The sequence below is a fragment of the Argopecten irradians genome, chromosome 6 (assembly GCF_041381155.1).
Source record: "Argopecten irradians isolate NY chromosome 6, Ai_NY, whole genome shotgun sequence".
NCBI classification, from domain to species: Eukaryota; Metazoa; Mollusca; class Bivalvia; order Pectinida; family Pectinidae; genus Argopecten; species Argopecten irradians.
In genome coordinates this window covers 8,834,942-8,861,948 of record NC_091139.1, presented here as the reverse complement: position 1 = coordinate 8,861,948, position 27,007 = coordinate 8,834,942, and the positions used below count along the sequence as shown (strand labels likewise).

At 37.2% G+C, this 27,007-nt stretch overlaps 2 protein-coding genes and 1 long non-coding RNA gene across 5 annotated transcripts; 2 read left to right on the top strand and 1 right to left on the bottom strand.

The window, feature by feature from the left end:
- The first annotated feature begins 22 nt into the window (after positions 1-22).
- Positions 23-5,988, top strand: LOC138324906 (inosine triphosphate pyrophosphatase-like). 2 transcript variants are annotated; one of them, XM_069270137.1, is made up of 5 exons: positions 23-121; positions 1,265-1,414; positions 1,957-2,085; positions 3,521-3,713; positions 4,174-5,988. In XM_069270137.1, exons 2-5 carry the CDS (start codon positions 1,274-1,276, stop codon positions 4,455-4,457), a joined length of 747 nt encoding a protein of 248 aa, XP_069126238.1. In that variant the 5' UTR covers positions 23-121; positions 1,265-1,273; the 3' UTR covers positions 4,458-5,988. The 2 variants fall into 2 exon arrangements, with proteins under 2 accessions (XP_069126238.1, XP_069126239.1); XM_069270138.1 differs by lacking the exon at positions 1,265-1,414 and having other exon boundaries at positions 37-121; positions 4,174-5,967.
- Positions 5,312-19,697, bottom strand: LOC138324905 (annexin A13-like). Of its 2 annotated transcripts, XM_069270136.1 has the most exons (9): positions 19,641-19,697; positions 18,658-18,736; positions 13,789-13,883; positions 11,916-12,029; positions 9,194-9,284; positions 8,631-8,779; positions 7,995-8,172; positions 7,312-7,424; positions 5,312-6,973 (listed from the first exon to the last, which is right to left on the bottom strand). In XM_069270136.1, the coding sequence occupies exons 1-9, from the start codon at positions 19,659-19,661 to the stop codon at positions 6,848-6,850; spliced, it is 966 nt and encodes a 321-aa protein (XP_069126237.1). In that variant the 5' UTR covers positions 19,662-19,697; the 3' UTR covers positions 5,312-6,847. The 2 variants fall into 2 exon arrangements, with proteins under 2 accessions (XP_069126237.1, XP_069126236.1); XM_069270135.1 differs by lacking the exons at positions 13,789-13,883; positions 18,658-18,736; positions 19,641-19,697 and adding an exon at positions 13,538-13,550.
- A 1,229-nt stretch (positions 19,698-20,926) lies between these two features.
- On the top strand, positions 20,927-26,989 carry LOC138324903 (uncharacterized). Its single transcript, XR_011208702.1, has 3 exons — positions 20,927-21,097; positions 26,050-26,146; positions 26,618-26,989. It is a non-coding gene; the product is annotated as an uncharacterized lncRNA (long non-coding RNA).
- Positions 26,990-27,007: the final 18 nt, after the last annotated feature.

Here is a 27,007-nt window from a genome sequence, read left to right as displayed (position 1 = left end):
ACCGTTAATAAAACACGAAACTATCCGAGTTGAGCGGGAAAGTGAAAGTAGACACAACGTGCAACTTTTTCAGTCGTGCCTGGTAATTTATGACTGACAGTTTTTAAAGACCAGAAGAAAGGTTTGTGTCCGTTCTTTATATTTAGTTTTCCAACTGTCTAGCTAAAATAGCTGTGAATTTTAGTGACATGTCCGCTTATTGTCGTAGGCAGGGTAGGGATCAGGTGTAGCTACATGTAGCTACTGTTGTAGTAGCCCGAGATACTCTGGCCCTGACACCAGACTTGGTTTAGGGCCAGAGCGCAGTAGTACTCGAAAACCTGGAATAAGCCGACACCGTTTGATATCGGGCCAGGTACTCTCCGATTCAGACTACTTACAAAATATTACCACCGAGAATCGCCACTTACCTTGGTCTTTTCAACAAATCGTCAAATGAATAATTTATCTACTCAATCACGCATGCACGTTCTATTGTGTCAACACAGTAGTTTCTTTTCCGCAACTTTAGATTTCCCTCGTCGTCGTCGCCATTTTCTCGTAGTATGCAAATCATCTTTAATATCGACGGATTGCTATATTTGGGTAGATATGATATTCATTTGTTGTATAGACTAAGGGTAGTGGTGCTTCTCAGTGGTCAGTCTGAATCGGAGAGTACCTGGCCCGATACCAAACGGTGTCGGCTTATTCCAGGTTTTCGAGTACTACTGCACTCTGGCCCTAAACCAGACATTTATCTGTCATAATGTCTATGTCTGGTGTCAGGGCCAGAGTATCTCGGGCTACTGTTGTAGCGGAAAAGATATCACCTTCTGACTGACTTCAGAAGGTGATATCTTTTCCGCTACAACAGCAGCTAAGGTGTAGCGGTTGTGTTGCTTGCCTGATTAAAAAATATCATCATGCAAGGATAAATAATTTATATCCTCGATACACATTGCTGTTTACAAAACTATTCATGTGTCCTTCTTTGTCTTTGTTGACAGCAGAGGGATATCCGGTTTAAAGACATTTTCCCTTGGCTTTCAGTATATAACTACATGCACGTATTTTTAAATTTATTCTTTTAACTGTGCTTTTGTATATATAGTAGTACATATTTTGTACTAAATGGTAACTGCACGACACTGTATGCCCCATGATTTGCAATAAATATTATTTATTATTATATTGGCACTACTAGTCGGTTGCTCTAGCTACTGATTGAGGTATTTACTACCAGGTTGTTGATGTTCTAACAATATTTTCTGGTTCTTTTTAGGGTTTCTTCATGATTACCCCTTTGGCACAGTCTTCCATCAAACTTTTGTCAATCATCCGTAATTCGGTCTGCTTGAGGACTATTATTTTATCCAGCAATCTCCTGAATCGAAAGAGAAAACATTACAACGGATATTTCCATTGTTTATACGTAAGTGAAGGACACACCTTATTTGTTTTACTGAGATCTTGTTTTCTTTAAAAGAAATTTGAAGTTAATGCATTTGGTAGCATCTTTATAGGGTGGGGATGAAAAATTGTACAAATGGTGGGGTCAATTTTGTTATTTCTAATTGTAAGCGTTTTGTTATAATTGCTAAAAAATAAAAAAACCCGGATCAGTGATACAGGCCCTCTGAGCCTCTTGTTTTCTATAAAGGATGGTGTTACACTTGCAAAAACATTTCATCATATTCAATACCTACCCGCAAGGGCAAATAACTAAGTTATATACAATTTTGGATTTACTTATAGTAAATACCTCTGGACTAGAACTTCTTTATAGTGCCATCAGTCGAGCATTACACTGATAAGCCAGAGGTTAATCCCTAGCAGAAAAAAATCATGTATTCTGTCAGTTTACTTCACAGCGATATTAATAGCTGCTCTCAACAAATAAATTGTAAATTATACTTTATCATGGCACTTTTGATCTTAAACTCATTATTACATGTATATGTAATTTTCTTGTAGACTATTTCATCAAACAAACAAATTTCCAAAATGAATAATGCTGCACAGTCAGAAATTGTCCTGGTGACTGGAAATAAGAAAAAACTGCAGGAATTTCAAGACATTTTGGGTGCAGATTTTAAATACAAGGTGAGAATAATCAAAATATACTGTACTAAAATACAAGAATTGTATTTATATGATTTATCATTTTATTATCATAGATATTGCCTCATATTATAATCATCAGTATGGATATTTCTCTGCAAGGTTTTTGGGCCAATTAATGGCCCATTTGTCATCAAGTTTGTTTTGATATCCATCATAATTCACTAATGACAATTCCAATATGAGGGGAAAATCATTTTAATTTTCAAAAAGCAAAAATAAAAAAAAAGTATAATAAAAATTACATTGTAGCTTAATTTGGAACCCAATATTTTCCTCAAAGTAAAGTCACTTCACACTAGTATTTATTATTATGTAGATGCAGAGGTTTTTATCCCCACACAGTTGTAAACAGGTATGAGTTAATTCATTTGTCGGCGACCAACGGGTGATAGCACTACACTACGCTACACTTATCACCTGTGGGAAAACTCTTCGTAGGTAATTTATATGCATGAAGAATTTGATTGGTTCCAGCACATTTTTGCGATGTGATTTCATCTAATCAGAGTAAGTGTTAAGTACAGTATACGGCAGCACAACAAAGATGGCCAACACTTGCACCTGGCGAATGTTTGGGTACGCGATACTGTGTGCGCACGAGCGGTGTATACACGTGTGTGTATGGGCCAGGTAAACTATGAACAAAAGCGTTGTTAGCTTCGTTCATAGCAGTATAGGACTTTATTAGGTATTTCTGTAATAATATTATGCTTTATTAGGGCTTAAATAGGTATTGTCATATGAGTGTTTTATACTAATAGTCTTAATGTTATTAGGTATAAGGTATTTTCGTCAATGTTATCGTAATAACGCCTGGTCTGTGTGACCTTGCCTTTTGATTCGGATGTCTCAATTCAGCTGATTTATTTTGTTCAGTTTGTTTACATACTGGTTACAGACATGTCCGTTCACCGACTCAATAGATAAACACTGAAATATTTCCCCATATTCTTTTTGCTTATCTTCAAGCTACTAAACCAGCAGCTTTCATTCTGAAGAGTTTCGAACTATATATCGAGTATTTTAATTGGTCAATTTTAGTATGTTAATTAGCATATTTTAGGAGGATTTTACAAGGAGTTTGCCCACGGGTGATAAGTGTAGCGTAGTGTTGTGCGATCATCCGTGGGTTTCCCAAGATGGAGTTAATTGTCACCTAAAATTGTTTCCTGAGAGATATATATACGGCTGTAAACGTGGATATATTTGAGAGTGTTTTATTTCGTGATTCGCTTGTGTAAAACATTACATAATGTTTCTATGTTCGCAATAAATTTGCTTGTTAATTTTTTAGTCTCATAAAGTCTCTGCATTATTAGCGTTAATTTCCTCCTCACATAGTTTTCACATGTTTACAATATTTATCCTTAAATTAAGTCCCTTCTTTGATGTTGATTATCTCCCCTGTTGTCAGGTGACCAGTATGGATATTGACCTTCCTGAATATCAGGGTGATCCAGAGGAAGTAGCACGGTCCAAGTGTCGCCTTGCAGCTGAGCATGTGAAGGGCCCGGTCCTGACGGAAGACACGAGTCTGTGTTTTAACGCCCTAGGGGGTATGCCTGGCCCCTATATCAAGTGGTTCCTAAAGAGTGTGGGACCAGAAGGTCAGTGAACTTTTGTTCAGTAATAATTCATTTGTTTACAGAGTTCATACAATTTTGAAAAGGCCCTTAGTTTGAAGGTGAAGTCCTAACTGGCCATAATTCTGATAGACAGGTCATTAACTTAACCACTATGAAGAAAGATAACCTAATATTATCTTAAAGATCTTAAATATTACAGAGAAATCTAATTTTCAAAATTTTGAAAGAATCTAAATTGCCCATATGGTTTTGGAAGCTAAAAATATATGTACATATTTACTGAAGATCATTTTATGTCAATGCCATATACTTAAGAACTGTCAAACAAGCAAGGACTTTTTGTAGTAGCAGCTATAATGGCTGTCAGAAAACCATTCAGATCATTATTAGGGTATATGTCATGTAATAACTTAGCTATCACTGTAATACCCAGTATGTATTTGTCCTTATGTCAATTGTATCTATGGATTCTGATTTGTAGGTCTGTACAAGATGCTAGCCGGATTTGAGGACAAGACCGCCTGTGCTATGTGTATATTTGCCTATTGTGATGGAAAAAAGGACTCAGAGGTTAAATTGTTCGTTGGTAAAACTGAGGGGTCGATCGTGGATCCCCGAGGACCGAGAGACTTTGGCTGGGACCCTTGTTTCCAGCCCAGTGGTTTCACACAGACATATGCTGAGATGCCGAAGTCTACCAAGAACACAATTTCTCATAGATATCGAGCCGTGGATAAACTCAAGTCTTACTTCATGGCCCAGTAATATGGAATTTTGAATATACAATGTATAAGAATATTTTTTAGAACCTTCATGCCCTGGCCATGTAGCCAGAATATTGGATATAATATATACATTCACGAATCTTTTTTTTTTAATGAAATGCGCAACACTTAGATACCACATGTGAAGGTTTATTACATAAAATTCTCTTCCTGGATCAATGAAAGAAAAAGTGTGAATCTTCATTCACCATGCTAGCATACTGTTTGTTGAAAACAATGAGTGATGAAATGGGACAAATTTACGTACCATTACGTGAATTTGCGCGGGACTATTGTTTCAATTGGTGATGGATTGACATCAAAAGATGATATCCAGGGCTAACGTCATTTCAGCAGTTACGTTCCATCACCACAGGTGATACTAATCCCACACAAACGTTTTCAGTTATCACGTGGTACATAAACGAGTCCCATTGGAATGTACCGATATGACTACTAATTCTAGTGTATTTTTTTTTAATCTGTTGCATACAAAAAGTATTTTCTTTTTATCGATAAATTGATCTGGGGAACCTTTTTCAATAACTTTTCATTTTATATGTATAGATTTTCAGATTTTATTCCACTCTCAAACATACAAGTATGTAACAGGAGGTATATGATGCTATACGAACAACTTATATATGATTAAGTTTACATAATGGTCAGGGGTAGACCATCGTTGGAAGCAGCAGAAGAAAATATGTTATTGATTATATTTTATTTGTCAGTCAAGTTTTATTAGTTGATTACCAAACGGGTAAGAGAGTTAAAAGAAGTCATATTGATGTAATGTTCCAAGTTCATTGGATACTGGGATTATCCTCCACATTAGTATCAAAGAAACAACAAAAATCAGTTCTTAAAAAATATTTATTCATTCTAAAAGAAATACATTAACAATGATTTATAAAAAGTAGATATGAGATCACAAAGTTTAGAGTTTACCCTGCCCTGTACTCAGCACTACAGTCATAGCTATTGCATACCATAATATTGGTCTGTAAAAGTGTATATAAAAAGGATATCAACTTTTCTCTTCATTCAAACATGCCATAGAAAAAATGGGTTTATATTATTGAAATGATTTTTAAGAAAAGGCTTGTCTAGATTCATATTCTACTATAAGGCTTTAACTTCAGACTTGTTCTTCGGGTCCACCTTATTCTGGTCTATAGAAGAACAGAATGGGTCAATCTGATTAAAACCAGATCTTCAAATACGCTTGCGCTATAAGCGTATTGAATCTCTGGTTTTAATCGGATTGAGAACGGTCCGCCTTGGTAATGTTGCGTAGATCTATGTTGATGTATTGTAGGAAATTGTAATGGTGATCTTGAATTGTATTGCCACATGGTTGAATTCAGCAATAAATTTGCGATATGTACAATACAATTGTCTAGGAACATACATTTTTTCATGTTAAGGGTATTTGGCAGGCCTTTGCAGGGTCCAGTAAAAGGACCCATTCCCAATTGCAAAATAGCACTGTATTTTCCCAAATTATACTTTTGAAAATTTTGAAAAACACCAATGATATGTTCCCAATTTTTGCTTTGGGTCCTATTCCCGAAATAGCTGGCAAAAACCCTGTTGTTTTTGCTGAATTGTATAAATGGTTTACCCAAGATTTTTCTTTGGCTTTAACCACTTCAATGTCAACAGGAGGACCTATGGCTGGATAAGATACATCATATCAAATAAAATTCTTATGTAGAGATCAAAATTTGGAAAATACAACATGGTAGTGTAATAGAAAGAAGTTGTATATACATGTCCACAATTTTACTGGCAAGTGTGGTCCATCGTACTTGGTGAAAGCATCCTACAACTTAGGCTAAAGAGAAATTCTTACAATCTCTAATAAGGCATTACTAAAAAGTAAAGTGTGCAAGCATCTACTCTACCTTCAAAATGGCACTTTACAATGTTAGAAATGTGCTCCTGGCACCAATTCTATATTCAGTGCCTGTACTTTACAGGTATTACAGGTGGTTCTTTATCGTTTTTACTGGGCACCTATAAGGAATTGAACATTAAGGCAACATTGCTCATGACAAAAATGAACATTCCACTTTTTCTTTTTTTGTAAGTTTTACCCCTTGTCACAGTAAACTGCACAAAAGCTACTGTAGCTTAAAACTACGTAAAGATGCTCTTATCAATATCATATTAAAATTTTTCCTTGATGGAATGGTCATTCAGAAGAATGTACATTACTTATCCCATAATATAATTATATTTCCTTTTTGCACTACCGTCTATTCCCATGTATATTCTATGTAAATATCCATGTACTCAGTGTCAAGGCACCATCTTTTAAATCTGAACACTAAAATAAGTTTTTCAGTCGCACCAGCAACACTTGAGGTCGTTTTCTAAATCTGAGCACTAATTCAGGTTAGTAAGTCGCACTAACAATTTACGGTAGTCCCCGCTTGTGTCGTCTGCTATGGCTGTCGGTAGAGCCTTCTTGTACATTTCCATGTACTTCTCTGCAATGTCCTTTAGGTCCAACTGTAAACCATAAGAAAGGAAGTTTAAATACTCCACACATACTACGTTTCACAGACCCATGTAAGATTCTTTTTCTCCCATACTTATTTGAAAAAATATGAAATTCCCGTTGCTTTCCAGCTTTTTCATCGCAACATTATCGCACGAACGTGGTTATGCGTCAAAATTGATAACGTCATCGACAATGGACGCCGCGGTTACGCCGCATGTATTGATGACGTCACGTTATTGTCTAGCGCATGTGAGCTGTCTTACACCCCCCTGTGTAAGATAGAGTTATCTTTTCCCTAGCAACCACGGGATATCCCTATGAAGTATGGGAAACAGTAAGATCTTACCTCTGATCGATCTACCACGATCTGTATAAGTCGTTCGTCTCTTGTTCCGATCCCAGCCATAGACTTATGCAGACACTCAGCGAAGTATGCTGCCGGATCCTTGATGTATTTCACTGGAACAGTATTAACAATTAACAATTTTAGGTCCTAACTCATTCACCCCTAAAATGTTCATAATGAACTGCTCCAGTATTAGATTAGAAGAGTTTAATTGTGTTTTCAGGGATGAGTGAGGTGAAAGCCCATGTATAGTAATTACTGCTGAAGAAGGCAACATTAAAAGAAATAAATCATGCTTTAATCCCTGGTGACAATCCTACATTGGTATAGTTTACAAAATTGTCCATTGTTTTCTTCATTTAATAACTTCAGTTGACAATTAGGGATTTAGTTTATTTAGTTTTGGTAACATCTTCAATTACCGGTAATTTTATTTCTGTTCTCTCTAATCAACTGCTGAAAAGATAATTATATACTAGAGTAACAATTACTGATTTGCTTTTTTGTTTCCGAACCATAGCACAGTCCACAACGGAGCTATCATGGCATTGATGCTCTATACTGAATTCCCCTTTAGTTATGTTACAGTCTGGTAACATATACAAGAAAGATTCTTGTGTCAGGCCTGTAAGGATGAAATGCTAGCTAATCCAAGTGGAGGTAAAAGCTAATATTAGAATCACCTATGGCTAAATAGGCTTCCTTGGTGTCCCCGCTCGTCTCAGAAGCGATCACGGCTTCTAAGTCTTGCTGATGTTGCTGGCGATAAATTTTGAACACCTCCTGGAGATGGCCCACACTTCTGAGGGCTAGCACCTTGTTAAATACACTCTCGTCCGTACCCAACATATTTTCTCCAGCCTAGAATTTAAAAAACAAATAAGGCATCTACATGAATTATGTAAATTTCTTAACATACTTTACTGAACCATTTAAATGTATCTCAGACCAATTATTCCTTTTGCAGACCACACCCAATTGTACAGATCATGCCATTTTCTTTGTACAGAAAACACCCATTCCTTTTTGACCACCCTTCAATTTTCTTACACAGACCAACCCCTTATGGTACCTTTTAGAAACCATACCCTTTCCTTGCACAGATCACATTCCTTTTCTCTTACAGAACACATTTAGTTTCCTTATAAAACTACATTCCCTTTTCTTATAGAGACCCCTATTCTCCCCCCTTCCCGTATAGACCCCTATTCTCACCCCTTACCTGATAGAGACCCCTATTCTCACCCCTTACCTGATAGAGACCCCTATTCTCACCCCTTCCCTTTTAGAGACTCCTATTCTCACCATCTCATCCCTACCTCAAACAGGTCCTTGACGTCCTGTTTCATGACATCACTGTTGAGGTAACATTCCTCGTCCCGCCGCCCTTGGATCAGAGAGACCAGAATGTTACGTAAGTGTCCGCTGGTCTCTGACACAATATCACCCTCCAGATCCCTGCCATAAACTACAAACAGAAAGAAACAACATGTAAAGGTAACCACAGGGACCTGGCAAGAAATTCTAACCAACATTATGTATATTATAGTATCTATAATATATTTATATATATACCGTTGGTTAAAAGTTTGTTCCAGGTCCCTGTGTGGCAACAGCAGTCTTTTGTACTGATACTTAGTTTAGTACAGTAAATTACTGTGAATATAGATTAAAAATCATGATCACAGTAAACTTATTTCTGTGTAGGTTTTTCGTGGTCAATAATTATATGATATAAGAAACTGTGAAATAAATTGATGCCAAAAAGATTTGTTACAAGTACAACAGAGCCTTTTAACTGTAAATCGTGAAATTTAATCACATTAAGTCACTACAGAGTTTTCATAATACTAATCCAGTACAAATATTAAATGATTCTTACTGTTTTTATACTCAGTTTTGATGGTGGCCATTTCAGAGTTAGACTTGGTACTGATTACCTCAATGAGTCGGATCTCTTTGGTTCCTATACCCTGAAAATGAAACAAACAAAATGTTTGCATGTAAACAAGTGTTCTTAAATATTACCAATAATTGAATTTTAATTATTTTGATGTTTAATCATGCAAAGGTATATACAGTCAAACCTGCAATAGCGGACACCTCTATATAGCGGACACCTGTCCATAACGGACAGTGCTAGGAATCCCCAACAAAAATCACTATATAAATGTCATGTATATAGCGGACAGCTCCTCAATGCGGACAGTGGACATTAATTTTACATATAGTTACTATGTTAAATCATTCAAAAATTGTTGTTATTTACAGTGAATAGACACCTTTACACATGACTGACCTTAATTGTCTAATGGAGACAACAGAAACCTTTATGCATGACTAACTTTCATGGCCTGGTGGAGACAGTAGATATCTTAACACATGACTAACCTTCATGGTCTGATGGAGACACCAGACATCTTTATACATGACTGATCTTCTGGGCCTGATGGGAGACACCAGACACCTTTACACATGACTGACCTTCATGGCCTGATGGGGACACCAAACCCCTTTACACATGACTGACCTTCATGGCCTGGTGAAGACACCAGACATCTTTATACATGACTGATCTTCTGGGCCTGATGGGAGACACCAGACACCTTTACACATGACTGACCTTCATGGCCTGATGGGGACACCAAACCCCTTTACACATGACTGACCTGACCTTCATGGCCCAGTGAAGACACCAGACATCTTTATACATGACTGATCTTCTGGGCCTGATGGGAGACACCAGACACCTTTACACATGACTGACCTTCATGGCCTGATGGGGACACCAAACCCCTTTACACATGACTGACCTGACCTTCATGGCCCAGTGGAGACACCAGACATCTTTATACATGACTGATCTTCTGGGCCTGATGGAGACACCAGACACCTTTACACATGACTGACCTTCATGGCCTGATGGGGACAACAAACCCCTTTACACATGACTGACCTGACCTTCATGGCCCAGTGGAGACACCAGACATCTTTATACATGACTGATCTTCAGGGCCTGATGGAGACAACACACCCCTTAACATATGACAGACCCTCATGGCCTGATGGAGACGTCAGATCCCTTTACACATGATTGACCTTCATGGCCTAATGGAGACACATCGCTGACTTTCATGGCCTGACAGGGGCACCGGACCCCTTTATACATAACTGACCTTCATGGTCTGATGGGGACAACAGACTCTTTAACACATGTCTGACCTACATAGCCTGTTGAAGACACCAGACGTCTTTACACATGCACATGACTGACCTTCATGGCCAGGTGGGGACACCAGACCCCTTTACACATGACTGACCTTCATGGCCTGATGGAGACACATGACTGACCTTCATTGCCTGGTGGAGACACCAGACCCATTAACAAATGACTGACCTTCATGGTCTGGTGGGGACACCAGAGAACTTTACACATGACTGACCTTCATGGCCTGATGGAGACACATGACAGACCTTCATGGCCTGATGGAGACACATGACTGACCTTCATGGCCTGATGGAGACACATGACAGACCTTCATGGCCTGATGGAGACACATGACTGACCTTCATGGCCTGATGGAGACACATGACAGACCTTCATGGCCTGATGGAGACACATGACTGACCTTCATGGCCTGATGGAGACACATGACTGACCTTCATGGCCTGATGGAGACACATGACTGACCTTCATGGCCTGATGGAGACACATGACTGACCTTCATGGCCTGATGGAGACACATGACTGACCTTCATGGCCTGATGGAGACACATGACTGACCTTCATGGCCTGATGGAGACACATGACTGACCTTCATGGCCTGATGGAGACACATGACTGACCTTCATGGCCTGATGGAGACACATGACTGACCTTCATGGCCTGATGGAGACACATGACTGACCTTCATGGCCTGATGGAGACACATGACTGACCTTCATGGCCTGATGGAGACACATGACTGACCTTCATGGCCTGATGGAGACACATGACTGACCTTCATGGCCTGATGGAGACACATGACTGACCTTCATGGCCTGATGGAGACACATGACTGACCTTCATGGCCTGATGGAGACACATGACCTTCATGGCTTCATGATGCCTTCATGGCTGATGGAGACACATGACTGACCTTCATGGCCTGATGGAGACACATGACTGACCTTCATGGCCTGATGGAGACACATGACTGACCTTCATGGCCTGATGGAGACACATGACTGACCTTCATGGCCTGATGGAGACACATGACTGACCTTCATGGCCTGATGGAGACACATGACTGACCTTCATGGCCTGATGGAGACACATGACTGACCTTCATGGCCTGATGGAGACACATGACAGACCTTCATGGCCTGATGGAGACACATGACTGACCTTCATGGCCTGATGGAGACACATGACTGACCTTCATGGCCTGATGGAGACACATGACTGACCTTCATGGCCTGATGGAGACACATGACTGACCTTCATGGCCTGATGGAGACACATGACTGACCTTCATGGCCTGATGTAGGCACATGACTGATCTTCCTGGCCTGATGGAGATACATGACTGACCTTCATGGCCTGATGGAGATACATGACTGACCTTCATGGCCTGATGGAGACACCAGGCATCAAATTGACAGCTTGGCATCAAGAGACACAGACACAGCTCCAGGAAATGGCCACCTAACTCTCCCTTCAGTTTGTCTTCTAGATTCTGCAACAAAAAGATTCACAATTTATCAACATATTTGTATCTGTAAATTAGTTATTAGACTACATCAGTTTATCGGAAACATAGCAACAAAGGTAACTAAAATCAGAACCCGCTGATGACGACCTTGAAAGCGGTACACTCTAAGTTACAGGCATGACCTTTACAGAAATGACCTTGTCACCTGCTATGCACAACATGATTTATGATATGACATGATGACCCTACTGTCCCAAACACCAGTACCTATAATCCCTGCACTTATGTCCCTAAAAAGATATAAAACTGCTTCTCTTAATTTACATAACCTTGAAACCAATTATGCCAAAATATGTCAATTTGAATCTTACAATACTTTTTTTTCTCATTCAAATTTTTTATTGATTTTCATGAACATGTTATTACACAGAACAAGGAATACAATTCATCACAATACCAATAATATGTCTTACATTACATTTTTTGTATATATGCAACAAGTAACAATTGGACATACACATTTACACAAACCCTACAAGACCAACATTTTATCTATCTACAATATGTGGATTGTCAAAGAGACAACTGCATTTCAATGTTTTCTTTTTCAAACAATGCATGCCATCCTCCCCATCTTATAAGGAATTTTGTATATTCATTTTTAGATTGATACATAACCTTTTCCGCCTCATAATACTTACATATATGTAATTAAAGTACTTCAAACCATACATAAATTTTCTTAATTCTACAATGATATACATATTGTTTGAAAAGTAATGACATTATATTTTAACGTATTGTTTATGTCCAAGCAGTATTGATAATGGTGATAAACTAACATTGAAAGTGGTTTTCTCATGTAACCATTTCTCAAACTCCTTACGAAGTTTTTGCTATCCTTGAACATTCGTAAAACAAATGTATATATGTTTCATTTTCATCACTACAGAATTTACATAGCGGAGAATTCACTACCTTAATTCTGAATAGAAAAATTTTAGTTGGTAAAATTCTATACCAGACGACTATTTGCAGCACCTTAACTTTGGTATCCTGTGTTTGTTTAAAAAATAATCCTGGGGCTTTTTGTCCACCAGAAGTCCATCTTCATCAACCCACTTACTTAAAAAAACTGCTGATTTAACTAATGATATATTTACAAATCACATATCCAGAATCTAATGGACTTTGATCCCCATTTTTTCCTCATCCCCGGTAATTGTAAATCTCATAAAGCTCACAGTTAGGAGTTGCTGGATCATGCATCTTAGATCAAACTAACTTGCTAAGTAGAGCAGAAGACGATGTCATCGTGTTGGAAAATCTTGTGACTTATTGGCACAGTAGTAATGAGTAATGATCCTTTACTAGTCTAGAGTAAGCAGACTATCCCGTTAAAACTGAGGACCCTAAATCATATAGATAAAACCACCTTGTACACTTACAACTGCATCAACAAACCACTTTCTCATCGCTGGGGGATTCTTATACCCCGCTCACCACCAACATTGACCTTCGGGACTTAAAACCGCTCCAAACATGACCTTGGACTAACTATATAGCTTCCAAACATGGGACTTTACGACTTACCGCTCCAAACATGACTTTACGACTTACCGCTCAAACATGACCTTGTAACTTACCGCTCCAAACATGACCTTGGACTAACGGCTCCAAACATGACTTTACGACTTACCGCTCCCAAACATGACCTTGTAAACTTTACCGCTCCAAACATGACCTTGGCACTTACCGCTCCAAACTATGACCTTGTACTTACCGCTCCAAAACATGACTTTGAAATGGCGTTAATCTCCTGACGCTCGCTGTTACAATGCCCAGACAAGAGGTTAATGATAGCCTTCTCATCCGTACCTTTATAAAAATGTAAGAAGTACCCGCATATAATGACGCTAAAACATATCAAAACGTAGGTTTACTTATCAACATTTTGATAATGCAATTTATATGGATATACATGTAAGTTACAATTGCACTAGAGACAAGTATTGCTCATGTCCAAGGTCAAATATTTCAAAACTGTTAACCCATTGGAATTATGGAAATGGTTTTAGCTCACGTCCCAATTTTATATTTATGTTGTTACTTTGTATTTGATTTCCACTATTTGCATAGGCAATACCATATTAAAGACAACGGGATACAGCACCAGATGCGTCGAATAATGGTTGCTAAGCAATATAGGCTACTTCCGATAATCGTAGAGGCCGTGGTCTTCATCGTGCGATACCCTCTTAATTGTTGCAATAAGGAATACATAGTATGTCACAGGGTCCATACCCTGACATGCGTACACTCGGTAGAAACCAAATTTTCCCTTAAAATACACTGTGGATTGGTTTGGTTTTTTTGAGCCCAATATGTCGATTTCGAGACACCAAAATCACTGAAACGACGTGGGTGAAAAATACGAATTTACGTCGAATTTTTCGGAAACATTAATCCCGTTTTCAATTTTCCCTTCGTTTGTCGGAAAGTACAGATTTTTTATGACGTCTCAGGGGAAAGGGACTGATTTGGTCCTATATTTATATATATGTACAAGCTGACGTCACAGCCTGGGACGTCAATTAGTTTCGTCAAGGGGAACTGTCAAAGGACGCTCAGGGGGACATCTAAATGAAAATGGACGTTGTCATACATTTTTTTTTTTTTTTTTAAGGAATTTTGTATATATGAGTGGATTTGACTGATATGAGTATATATGGACGAGTCATGTGATTTTTTTTTTTTAAATAGTAATATCCCGATTTTTTTAATTAATTATTTCAATTCTCGTTTCAAAAAAAAAAAAATCACATGCCAGTCATATATAATCATTTCAGTCCATCACCAAAATACTAAAAAATGTATGGAAAGCATCCATATTCATTGAGTTGGCCCCAGTAAATATCACGTTTTTTTTTTAAATAATTTTTCCAAATTACGTATTTACAAAAAACACCCATGACTGTCATTTATACCATCAGTCCATCCACCAAATACAAAAAATATGACACATCCATATTCATTGAGCTGGCAAATACCGTTTTCAATTTTTCTCGCAGAAAGATGTGTCTTCCGGTGATTGTGACGAAATTTCGTCAAATTATGAACGTCACAATCACCGGAAGACGGACGAACGTTCAAGACTTTTTAAATCATTCTTCACCCACGTCATTTAGTGATATCTCGAAATACATAAATACATAAATCTTTAGAAAGCAAATGGATATGAAAGATTAAAAAAATAAAGATTAAAAAAATAAATAAGTAAAAAATAAAGAAGTCGCCTCTTAAGATCATGCAACCAGATTTGAGCTCCAATTATCACGTCCAAACTGTAAGTTGGTAATTTATAGATCTGTCTACATACTGGATAGAAAACCAGAAACGGAAAATAAAATGGATATTAGCATTAATCTACCAAAGACAGCTTCAAACATCTCATATATACTAAAACAAATGTCAATATATTTTGATGAGGTTTCTGTGTAGTACACGTATTTGTGGCCAGTATCGGAAGCCTGGGAAGTCTTCAGTCAACAACTCGATAGGGAAATTAGGGAGAACATTCCACTACATCAAACTTGCAGCCAAAGAAATTCAAAACCATACATATCCAAAACAGCTAAGGATGCAGTTAGACGAAAACGGAAATGCGGTCCAAATACCTACATTGTAAATCCGCTCACAATTTTGCTGAATATAAAATGGCTAGGAACCGAGCTACAAAAACTCTGAGGCATTCCAAATACTACTACGAAAAAGACCTGGCTGACAAAATAAAAACAAATCCGAAGCTTTTCTGGAAATATGTTCGAACTAAAACCAACACAGCTACAACGATTGGAAATGTTACAATGCCATCAGGAGAGCTAACATCGACCTCCGAAGAAATAGCCAACACTATGAATAAATACTTCGCCAGTGTGTTTACTGCAGAGGAAAGAATCACAGAAAGACCACACCTTCCAACCAGAAACTGCTGAACCCCTTGAGACGATTACTGTGACTGTCACACAAGTTGAAAAAGCCATCAATAAAATCAACCCTAACAAATCACCAACAGATAATATCCATCCAATGCTGCTGGCAAAAACAGTTAATGAAATAAAAAGTGTTCTAACTATTATATTCAACAAATCAATCCAAGAAGGGACACTCCCAGACCCATGGAAAAAGCCAACGTTTGCCCGATATTCAAAAAAGGTTCAAGGAAAGACCCTAGTAACTACAGACCAATCAGCCTGATCTCAGTACCTAGCAAGATTTTACAAAGAATAGTGAGAGACGAAATTGTCAAACATATGGATACCAACAACCTATTCACAAAAGAGCAACACGGATTCAGACAGGGACGTTCATGCACCACTCAATTACTGGAATGCCTGGAAGACTGGACAATATCAATGGATGAAGGCCACAATACCGATGTGATATACCTGGACTTCAGCAAGGCGTTTGACAAGGTATGTCACAGCTGACTGCTACACAAACTGGAACAATATGGTATTAAAGGGAGAGTTCTCCAATGAATCAGAAATTTTCTCACGGACATGGAACAGCGAGTAATTGTTAACGGAACACGTTCCCATAGTCTACCTGTAACAAGTGGAGTTCCCCAAGGAAGTGTTCTGGGACCAGTACTGTTTCTGATCTATGTAAATGATATTCCAGAAGTTGTGCCATGCCTTGTTAAAATGTTTGCTGACGACACCAAACTTTACAAACAAATCTCTACTCCGGGTAGCAGACAAGAACTACAAAATAGTATAGATAAAATGGTAAAGTGGGCAGAGAACTGGCTGATGACTCTCAATCTTACCAAATGTAAACATATGGAGATTGGTAACAACGAGAAAACATCCCAATACAACATCCGGAACGAATCCTCAAACATAACTATCCAGAAAGTCTCAACAGAAAAGGATCTAGGTGTGATCATAGATGAGAAGCTGAACTTCTCGGAACAAGCTAACATAGCAGCACAAAAAGGAAATCGTATCATAGGAGTAATTTTTAAGACATTTACATACATGGACCAACATATATCCAGAACTCTTTACAAATCCCTGGTACGACTGCACCTAGAATATGCCACTACCATCTGGTCACCATTCCTACAAAAAGATATCATCAAAATCGAAAATGTCCAACGTAGAGCTACAAAGAGGATTAAAAATATCAAAGACTTGTCCTACGAAGACAGACTTAGAACATTGGGTCTCCCTACACTGGAGTATAGACGAAAACGTTGTGATTTGATTCAACTATACAAGATTATTAATAAGCATGATAAAATAGTCTCAGACACAATGTTTAGTAGTCGACCATACCAGTCAACCCGAGGAAATACCCACAAACTGTTCAAGAGACAGGTCAGGCTGAATACAACAAAAAATGACTTCTCCAATAGAGTCATCAATCACTGGAATGCATTACCAAACGAGGTAGTCAACGCCAAGTCAATCAACAGCTTTAAGACTCAGCTCAACAAATATTGGAAGACTAACAACAAGTTTGTCCTAAGTGAACATCCTTAGTGAGGCCGGTAGTGTAACTTTTAAAATAGATTTGGTCTAAGGAAACTGCAAAAGAGACTCTATAAAACACCTATGCAGCCTATAGACCAATTCTAATCCCCAGTCTATTCAGGTTTATATACTCATTTACCATTAAGTAGGTACAAGTTGTTTGGGGATTGCCCCGCCACTTGTATCAGTGTTCCCCATTATATATCATTGTATCAATCTACCCTATAAATAGATCAAAATTTTATGAAACTAAATCTATTAACTAGTACGTATACACATAGGGTACCCTCAATTCATTTGACACCAATATTTTAAATTGATACATATTTTCAGTCCTTATGACTGGAATTTATAGATATTTTATTTTTTGTTAATAGTGATACTTTTAAATATTTGTAAATAACACTATAATATCTGTGCGTGCATAGCCGGAACTCAAAAGTCGGTGTAGGAGGGGGAAAAACCCCTATCTCCACCAAGATCTATAATACCATCAATGCTTGTCTACAAGTGTGTACACTTTCAACGAGGCCGCCATCAGCGAAGTATCTCCTAGTTGATTTGCGATTTAACGAGGAAATAAAAAAAATATTTCGTTTCAAATTTGTTCGTACATTATGATGTATACCAATAGCAATGCTTATGCTAGAGGCGAAACTGAAATTGAAGATAAATGAGCGATATGAATGATTATTTGTAACACAAACCAGGGAGTTTGAAATTGTTGTTGAAAGAATGAGATGAATGAGGTATAAATATTTATTTCAAAATGGTTATGAAACAATGTGTTGTTTCTGAAAATAAAAAAAAAAGATACACAAAAAAATTGTTCGTACATTTGTTGCGTGTACGAAAGGTTTATTAAAATCAATTTTTTACGAGTTTCAAGAATGTACTATAAAATGTTCTCCGTATTTACATGTATTTCGTCAAAGTCCGGGCTTTTATGACTTTTCCAGCGCTTCCTCTTGTTTCAGTGCCAAGACAAGTCACTGAATATCGTGAAATGAAATCACAGGGAAAATATTGTGTATCGTACTAGTATTCTAGCCATCAGACGATGATAGCCTAGTATGTTTATTGTATTGGTAGAAATAAAATGCGTCACCCACCTAGGCCCTTCATTGCCTTGTGGAAAGCCTGAGCTGCGCTCTCTGGGTTGAAGTCTGGTCCGCATGCTTTCACCGTACCCTGTGTTAAAGTTAAAACAGAGGAGGAAAATGACAGTGAGAAATGGACATAACGTCTTATAATGAGAAGTATATGACAAATTACGTACTTATTTCAAGGTAAGCATATATGTGTGTATTGAACAAAACATAACACAAAATTGCTGATGCTGATGAATTATTTAAGATGTTCCACCCCCGACAGAGCATACACGATACTCATCATTTGAAAAATAATTGATGTTTAATCGTGTATATATATATGTTTAATTAACACAAACAATAATATAAAATAATATAAACTAACGCGAAACCAAACCCTGAATTAATGGTGCTGAAAAATACGTATAACTAAACTATTAGAAGCGGACGAACGGACGGTCTCCGGAGAGCGACATTATAGAAGATCAAATTTTAATTAAATTGCAGTGAAAACTAACACGAAACCATTACTGACGCTTAAAAAATTGTTTAAAAATGGCGCCAATGAAATTCCCATATTATTAAATCGATATATACAGGTATGCCTATTTATAGTTGATGTCAATTTGCTCTTTGTGCATTTTTTATGTTTACATTCACTATCTTCACTGTAAACTGTACAGATTCAATATGATAACAAGAAGCCGTTCCTTACCGTAAACTTAACAACTATGACCAAAAAATATATTGCAAACATGTATAGTAATGTACATCTACAGTGTAGCTGTAGCGGGCTCGCGGTTGTTTACGTTACTTTCAATACATTGTTTACACTAGATACCAAAATAAAAGTCCGACCATCGCGGTCGTACTGGACAGGTCAACGGTTAATACAGTATTAATGGTATACATCCATTACGTGTTCTAGACTTGTCTCCGACAATATCGCTGATTTCACCAAATGTCAAATTTTTATCCCGGCTAATGTTTTTAGTAAAACTCACCTGTCGATATGACGCCGCCATTTTTGTTTAGGTTATCTACCTTACATTGTGTTTACCAATACACGTGATGTCAGAGCGATGAATACGCTGGGGAACACAGCGATACATTATTCATAGACCTTTATATGCCATCTACTTCATAGAATTTCTATATACATGTATGTGTCTACTTCGTTACAATTTCTTTAAAATGTTTTACCACTTACCTTGTTATTTTAATTAGATGATACCGAATAGCCGGTTATTTACGACTGCCAAAATTTTCGAGATCTGGCTTTCGGGGTACATATGAGTGAAGCATTTTTCAATATTTCGCTTATCAAATTTTCTCGATCATAGCAATGTCTCGCGAAATCGCGAAAATGTCATCCGCACGAAATCACGAAAATATTTGGTACAGAGACCGGACAAAGTACCTCCGTGTTGTTATTATATATTTCATGCATTTTGACAAATTTTCAATTTACTATCGTGATTTTATTTTTAAATGAATTTTCTTGAAGTCGCAGAACTTTGTAGAAAACTACTTTATCCGTCTTCAGATACGTTTTAAATATTTCTCCTTTATTTAGTTTTTGTAAAATAGATGATTAAATGCAGTGTATCAAAAATTTGATGTCCATTTATTCTTATTTCATAATTCTGAAACGCGTTACATTAAATATGTCTTGAAATAAGCAACGGAAAATTATACAAATATTTTCGTCTACGAAATTTGCAAATAATTCTAACGTTCACATGAAAATTGAGGGAATTCGTTGCCAAAACGAACCCGTGGCAATCAATCTGACAACATCCCATTAAGGGTCACTTTCTACAGACATTTCGGATCAGCCAATCCAATTGTTGTTGACAGAATCTTGGAAGCGCATTTCAGGGGACGAAATCGTTTGAAAGATCAGTCAGAATGTTTGTGTGTCTTACTCAAAGAGCAGAACAAAACTAATTTTAAACGAAATGTCGTTTTCAATTTCTGTAGCTTGGTGTAGAAAATGCATTTTATCTGAAGTAAATGTGGTATAAAGGTCATCAGAACCCGACCCCTTACGGGATGTCGCCAACTACTTTATTAAATGGACTGATAAAAAAAGACGTGTATTTTAATCAATTTTATTTCAGTATGAGATTCCGTTTCGTTTCATCTCCTACACAGTACATGCTACAGTAAGTCAAATCTCACGACGTCACCAATATTAGTGACCTATAAGATAGGTCAAAGGTTGTTACCATGAACAACTGCTACATTGTGACGTCATAGATTCGTGACGCTATGTTTCTCACTTGTTAGATACCAAGCAATCAACAAGCATTATATTATAGCTATAGACAATTCATCTCGAAATATCATATACAATGCGTTCGCGATCCAACTTGAAAATCCCAAAACTGCTCATCGGTATAATCATGTTTATTATCATAAGAGTTTTCGCCGGGGGACTTTACCACACCTGGTCTTGGTAAGTACTGTTCTACATCATCATACACCTTCAGGTAAGAACTGTTCCTTCATGTTCATCATCATCCACCTTCAGATAAATACTGTTCCATCATTATCTTCCATCTCAGATAAGCACTGTTCAATCATGTCTATCATCACCCACCTTCCGATAAGTACTGTTTCATCATCATCATCATCATCATCATCATCATCATCCACCTTCAGGTAAGTTCTGTTCCATCATCATCATCATCATCATACCTTCAGGTAAGTTCTGTTCCATCATCATCATCATCATCATACACCTTCAGGTAAGTTCTGTTCTAATCATCATCATCCACCTTCAGTTAAGTTCTGTTCCATTATCACCATCCACCCTTCAGTAAGTTCTGTTCCATTATCACATCCACACCCTCAGATAAGTACTGTTCCATCATGTAATTCATTATCATCCACCTTCAGAGAAGTTCTGTTCCATCATCACCATCCACCTTCAGTTAAGTTCTGTTCCATTATCACCATCCACCTTCAGATAAGTACTGTTCCATCATGTCCATCATCACCCTACTTCAGATAAGTACTGTTCCATCATGTCCATCATCATCATACACCTTCAGATAAGTACTGTTCCATTATGTCCCATCCTCATCCACCTTCAGATAAGTACTTTTCCGTCATGTTGATGGTATTATAAGACAGATTAACGTTGCTGCCTGTTTTGTTAATTTCCTTTAGGGGTAAAGTATTATACTGGAGATAGCAGATCTGTTTCCTATATAAAGTTGTGGGAAGTTTCCGTCTGGGGGTAGGGAAAAAGTAACCCAGTACTGCAAGCTCGCCTTGATTTTTTTTCTTATTACAGAAAATCTGTTGTCTAGTATAAATCTATCATGTAGAGATCCAGGTTATCGATCGGACCATTCTTTGGCTAAAATACCTTTGAAACTAAATGAATTTAAAAAAGGTAAGGGATAATGGAAATTTAATAATTCATTACTTTATGATATTGAATATATTAATATTATTAATAACTGTATTGATAATGTTAAAAAATAGTACTGTATTCCAGTTTATAACATTTAAAACTTATACCAGTCTCTGAATTACAACTAACTATAAATGATCAGCTATTTTTAGAAACTATGCTTATGGAAATAAGTGAGAAAATTATTTCTTATTCTTCTTAAGAAAAAATACCAGCAAAATATTACAGTGAGTATATTAAGAAAGTTATAAAGGAGATGGTGGAAGATGACTTGGTTAATATAGAAAATTTGAATAATAAGAAAAAAAAAGAATTAGAGGCAATAAGGTTGGCAAAAATAAAAGGTAGCTTGGTTCGCTCTAGCGCAAGATGGGTGAAGGAGGGGGAAAACCTACAAATTATTTTTATTTTGGAAAATTGGAATTTTATATCTAAAATTATTCTAAAACTTTCTACTGATAATGATGTGTTGACTAAACAAAAATATATTTTGGAAGAATAAGTAATTTTTACAGAAAACTTTATGATTTGCTCGGTCATCTACCAATGGATTTGAATTAAAACAAACTTTCTTTGTGATTATGAGGTTCCACAACCGTTCCTACCTGAGTCAAATAATTTAGAAGGGAAATAACTTTTGAAGAGGCGAGTAAAACACTAAAACATGGTAATAATTATGGTTATCGAAATGGTGAATTATCTGTAACTCAAAGACAAGGGATTATTCCTTGTATTCCAAAAGCGGACAAACCGAAGCATTTTATGAAAAATTGTTTTGAATAAGTTAATAGATATAGATCGAACAGTTTTTCTCTCTTGGAGGTATATTTGGGTTAAAACAAGGTTAGTATATGATATAATGATATATGCAATGGAAAAAGATATCTCTGGGATTTTATTGATAATAGATTTTGAAAAAGCTTTCGACTCCGTGTCATGTCACTGAAGTTTTAAATGTTTTCGGTTTTGGTAGAAGTATCTTGTCTAGGGTGAAAACTCTGCATAGAGATGCCTATTCTTTTATCAATCATGGTGGTAATTTAAATTCTTCTATTAATATTAAACGAGGGTGTCGTCAAGGTGACCCAATTGCTCCATATTTATTCATACTTTGTGCAGAGATTTTAGCTATTACATTAAGACATAATGATAATGTTAAGGGATTAGATGTCAATCATTGTCTAATTTTAGTATCTAAGTACGCAGATGATAAATCACTTATATTAGATGGAGCTGAGAAATCTCTGACAGAGTCAATTAGGGAATTAGGTAATTTTGATAAAATTCCAGGGTTAAAAACAAATGTGGATTAAACACAAGTAATTTGGATTGGTCATAACAAGTTTAGTCAGGATACTTTTCTACCTCATATGGGCTTACAGTGGGGAAGAAGCAGATTCAAACTTTTAGGAATTGATTTTAGCGTAAATCTTCATGAATTTCCAAAGCTGAATTTTGACAAGAAATTAATTAAGCTGAAATCTCTGATAAAAACCTTGGAGTAGGAGGTCTTTAACTCCTATTGGTAGGATTTATATTATTAAATCATTACTAGTATCACAATTTAATCATCTTTTTACTGCTCTTCCCAATCCAAATAATTTTTTTAAAAAAGTTGAATACAATTTCATTTCAATATTTATGGAATTGTGGATCTGACAAAATTAAGAGAGATATTGTAGTTCAAGATTTTCTGAATGGAGGCGTGAAGATGATTAATATTGATGCTATTATTTCCTCTTTAAAGCTTAACTGGATAAGAAAGTTATTCCAAACTACAGAGAAATGGCAAGCCATTTTAAAAACTTTTATAAACATTGACTTACTGGCAAAATGTGGTAGTGAATATTATACAGTTGTTTCATGCCTTATCAGTCAACAGTCAAAACTCTTTTCCCGAGGTGTTGTGACCAACCTGAGGAACTGTTTCCCGAGGCCGCAGGCTGAGGGAAACAGTTTCCCGAGGCCGCAGGTTGGTCCCAACACCGATAATCAATGATAATGAATATGCAGATTTTGGACGATGCCATGGAAATTAACATTCGAATGTCTCCCCGATAAGGTCTTGTTGAATTGGGGTAGCTGATAGTTGGACATCGTGTTGGAATCGGCATTTGCTGACGGAATCTCAAGCTCTTGGATTAACAAATTTTCCTGGCTGTCCGTTAATGCCATCAGGTCCATGTTTGTGATATCATTGAATAGATCTGAAAAAATACCCAAAATATTATTGTCTGTTTCATTAAATATATTGACTTACTAAATACACGTACCTGGAAATCGTATTTTTTACATGTACTAGGGCAACCTTTAGAATTTCCGGTTCTTTTTATCCCCCGCTTTCACCGGAACGACGGATATGAGTGTGGGTCTGTCCGCGTGTCTGTCCGTCTCTCTGTCTGTAACGCTTGGTTTCTGTGCAATAACTGCCACAAATCTTAAAGCGATTTTTTTGTAACTTGGTCACATGGTCAATATCTATTTTGCGGAGTTATGGCCCTTCGATTAACGGAAAACAGCATTTTCGGCTGTTACCGTTTAAAGGTAGGTTTCGCCCAACCAAATAAATATTTTTTTGTGAAATGCGATAAGCGGAAGAAAAGATGAAAAATACATATTAAAATATCTCGATTTAATTTCTTAATGTGTTTGAGATTGAACAAATGTGTCTTGAATACAAAATTGAAGGAAATCCTTGATTTATTACGTTGTCCGTCAGACAAAATAATATGCAAATGAAGCTGCGATGGATTGTGTTGTCGAAGTTTGGCGCATGCGCATTGTCACGCACTAAAAGTAAACAAAATGGCTGAACGAAAGAGTGTGCGATGAAAAAAATATATCTGCATCGGCAACAAAGTGGAGGAAATTATAATGGATTAGGTAGCACCCTAGGATATCTATAGGGAATTAAATTCAGAGATGGCATGTAGCAATAGAAGTAACAGAAGCCACATCTCAAGCGGAACTTGTCGGGATCTGTTGGGACTCGTGTAACGGCATTGCACGTGGCACAGGCGTCTGCTTCTGGTTTTATAAAAAAAAAAGTATAATAACCTACCCCTACTATATAGTAGGGTTAGGACATTGTATTTTTCCAAAACCAAATGCAGACGCCTGTGGCACGTGGTGAGTTAATTTCAACACATGCCAGCGCACAAACAGCCGCAGACTAACTACGTGTATATTTGGTGTACATAGTTAGCGAGCGTATGATATGATATGTATAAACAGTCCCTCGCACTTCGATTTGTTGTTGTTGTTTTTTAACTAAACATGCCGTGGCAAGACTGTCACTTCTATCTGACATTTTGTTGCACGCTTCCGTTTGTTGCTGCGGCCTCGTTTTGGAAAAAAATACGTCATGTTCTATGTAAAGCTTGACTTCGCTCTATTTTTTAGAGGAGTATTTTCCTGGTCAAGCTAGGCAACTGACCACCCATATTGTTCGCTGTATGCATTGAAAATGATCTGAAGATTATATCTATGTATAGGATAAATTTCAATTTCGTAGTCTTTATATTTCATTGGGCGAAACCTTTTCGGCTCCGTTTAATAACTCGCAAATATTAGCGGATTCTTCTCGAAAGTTGGTACATAACTGGTTAAATGTCTCAGGGCCTTGGCCAAGTTCGAGCGGGACTTTGATTGGAGCCTATTTGGCGGAGTTATGGCCCTTTGATTAACGAAAAACACCATTTTGTTTCTGTTCAATAACTTTCGCAAATACTACCGGATTTTCTCGAAACTTGGTAACATGGTTAAATGTCACGGGGCCATGCCCAAATTGGATCGGACCCTATTTGCTGGAGTTATGGGCCTTTGATTAACAAAAGCGGGTATTATAAATTCCACGAATTTGTTGTTGTTTTTTTTATCTCTTTGTGTGACCATTTTGTTATCAATGTAATTAAGTTGATATTGTCCGATTATTTTTATTACATATAATTCAAATATTATGTTATCCTACCATTCTGCTTATCCAGTACAGAGCCAACTCCTACCTACGGAGCGGTCTTCCGTAGTTACCTGTTTTGGGAAGAAATCCCGAAAGTATGTCAAACGATGGAGGACTATATGTGGGTAAGTGTAATGACGCGGTCTTGAGTTGTTTCCACCACTTCATTCATATACATTGTACAGTTATTGACTGGGATTGAGGGCAACAGATGATTTGTTGGAACCAAAAACAAACTGTTACCCGAGCCCGAAAACCCAGTCGATAAAGGTTTTGTTATACCCATTGACTCAAAACAATGCATGGACGTCACGAATTTTAGATGTGACGTCACTCCGGTCCAACAGCATATTTTAACAGTCTATTTTAACAGTTCTTTCTACCGCTCGACGGAACAGTTCATTTATTGGCATTTTGTCAATAAAATCTATATAGAAACGATTGTATAGGGGTATACCAATGTGTATTGTTAACACTTAAGTCATGTCATTATTCTGTTTATCGGAATAGTGATCGTTTGGTCCCAAATGTATGTCACCATATCTCTTAAGATGCATCTATTTCAGTAAAAAGTCTATTCACTGTTCTTGTTTCAGTCTAGATTGACAGACATCTTTGTACATCTCCTCGTCAAACTCGTTATGGCTGTAGTTTTGCAATTAATGGAACTCTGCTGTCCTCGTATATACCTTTTTATCTCGCCCATGCTGCATTTCTAAGCCTCTCAGCCTGCCTCACTGAGCGTCCATGAAGATCAATGGACATCAATGAATAGAAAAGAACCTCACAAAATGTCACCGAATGTTTATTAAGGACATGAAATGTCAATGGACCGTCTTGCAAAACGTTCATGCCCCTCACCAAATGTAAATCTATGTTACTGAAATGTGAAGGAACTTCACACAGCGTGTATGAAGGTCCCCGAATGCCATTGATCTTGCCCAATGCTGATGGAGATCACCAAACATTAAGGATGCTCGTCCTGG

Bases quoted from the DNA above. Each gene is read 5' to 3' on its own strand.
- LOC138324906 (XM_069270137.1), top strand. From the start codon at position 1,274: ATGATTACCCCTTTGGCACAGTCTTCCATCAAACTTTTGTCAATCATC. The intron at 2,086-3,520 runs GTGAGAATAATC...CCCTGTTGTCAG, and splicing joins GTGCAGATTTTAAATACAAG to GTGACCAGTATGGATATTGA. The intron at 3,714-4,173 runs GTCAGTGAACTT...TCTGATTTGTAG, and splicing joins AAAGAGTGTGGGACCAGAAG to GTCTGTACAAGATGCTAGCC.
- LOC138324905 (XM_069270136.1), bottom strand. From the start codon at position 19,661: ATGGCGGCGTCATATCGACAG. The intron at 8,173-8,630 runs GTAGGGATGAGA...TTTAAATTCTAG, and splicing joins ACGTCAAGGACCTGTTTGAG to GCTGGAGAAAATATGTTGGG. The intron at 7,425-7,994 runs GTGATTCTAATA...ATACTGTTCCAG, and splicing joins GGAAGCCTATTTAGCCATAG to TGAAATACATCAAGGATCCG.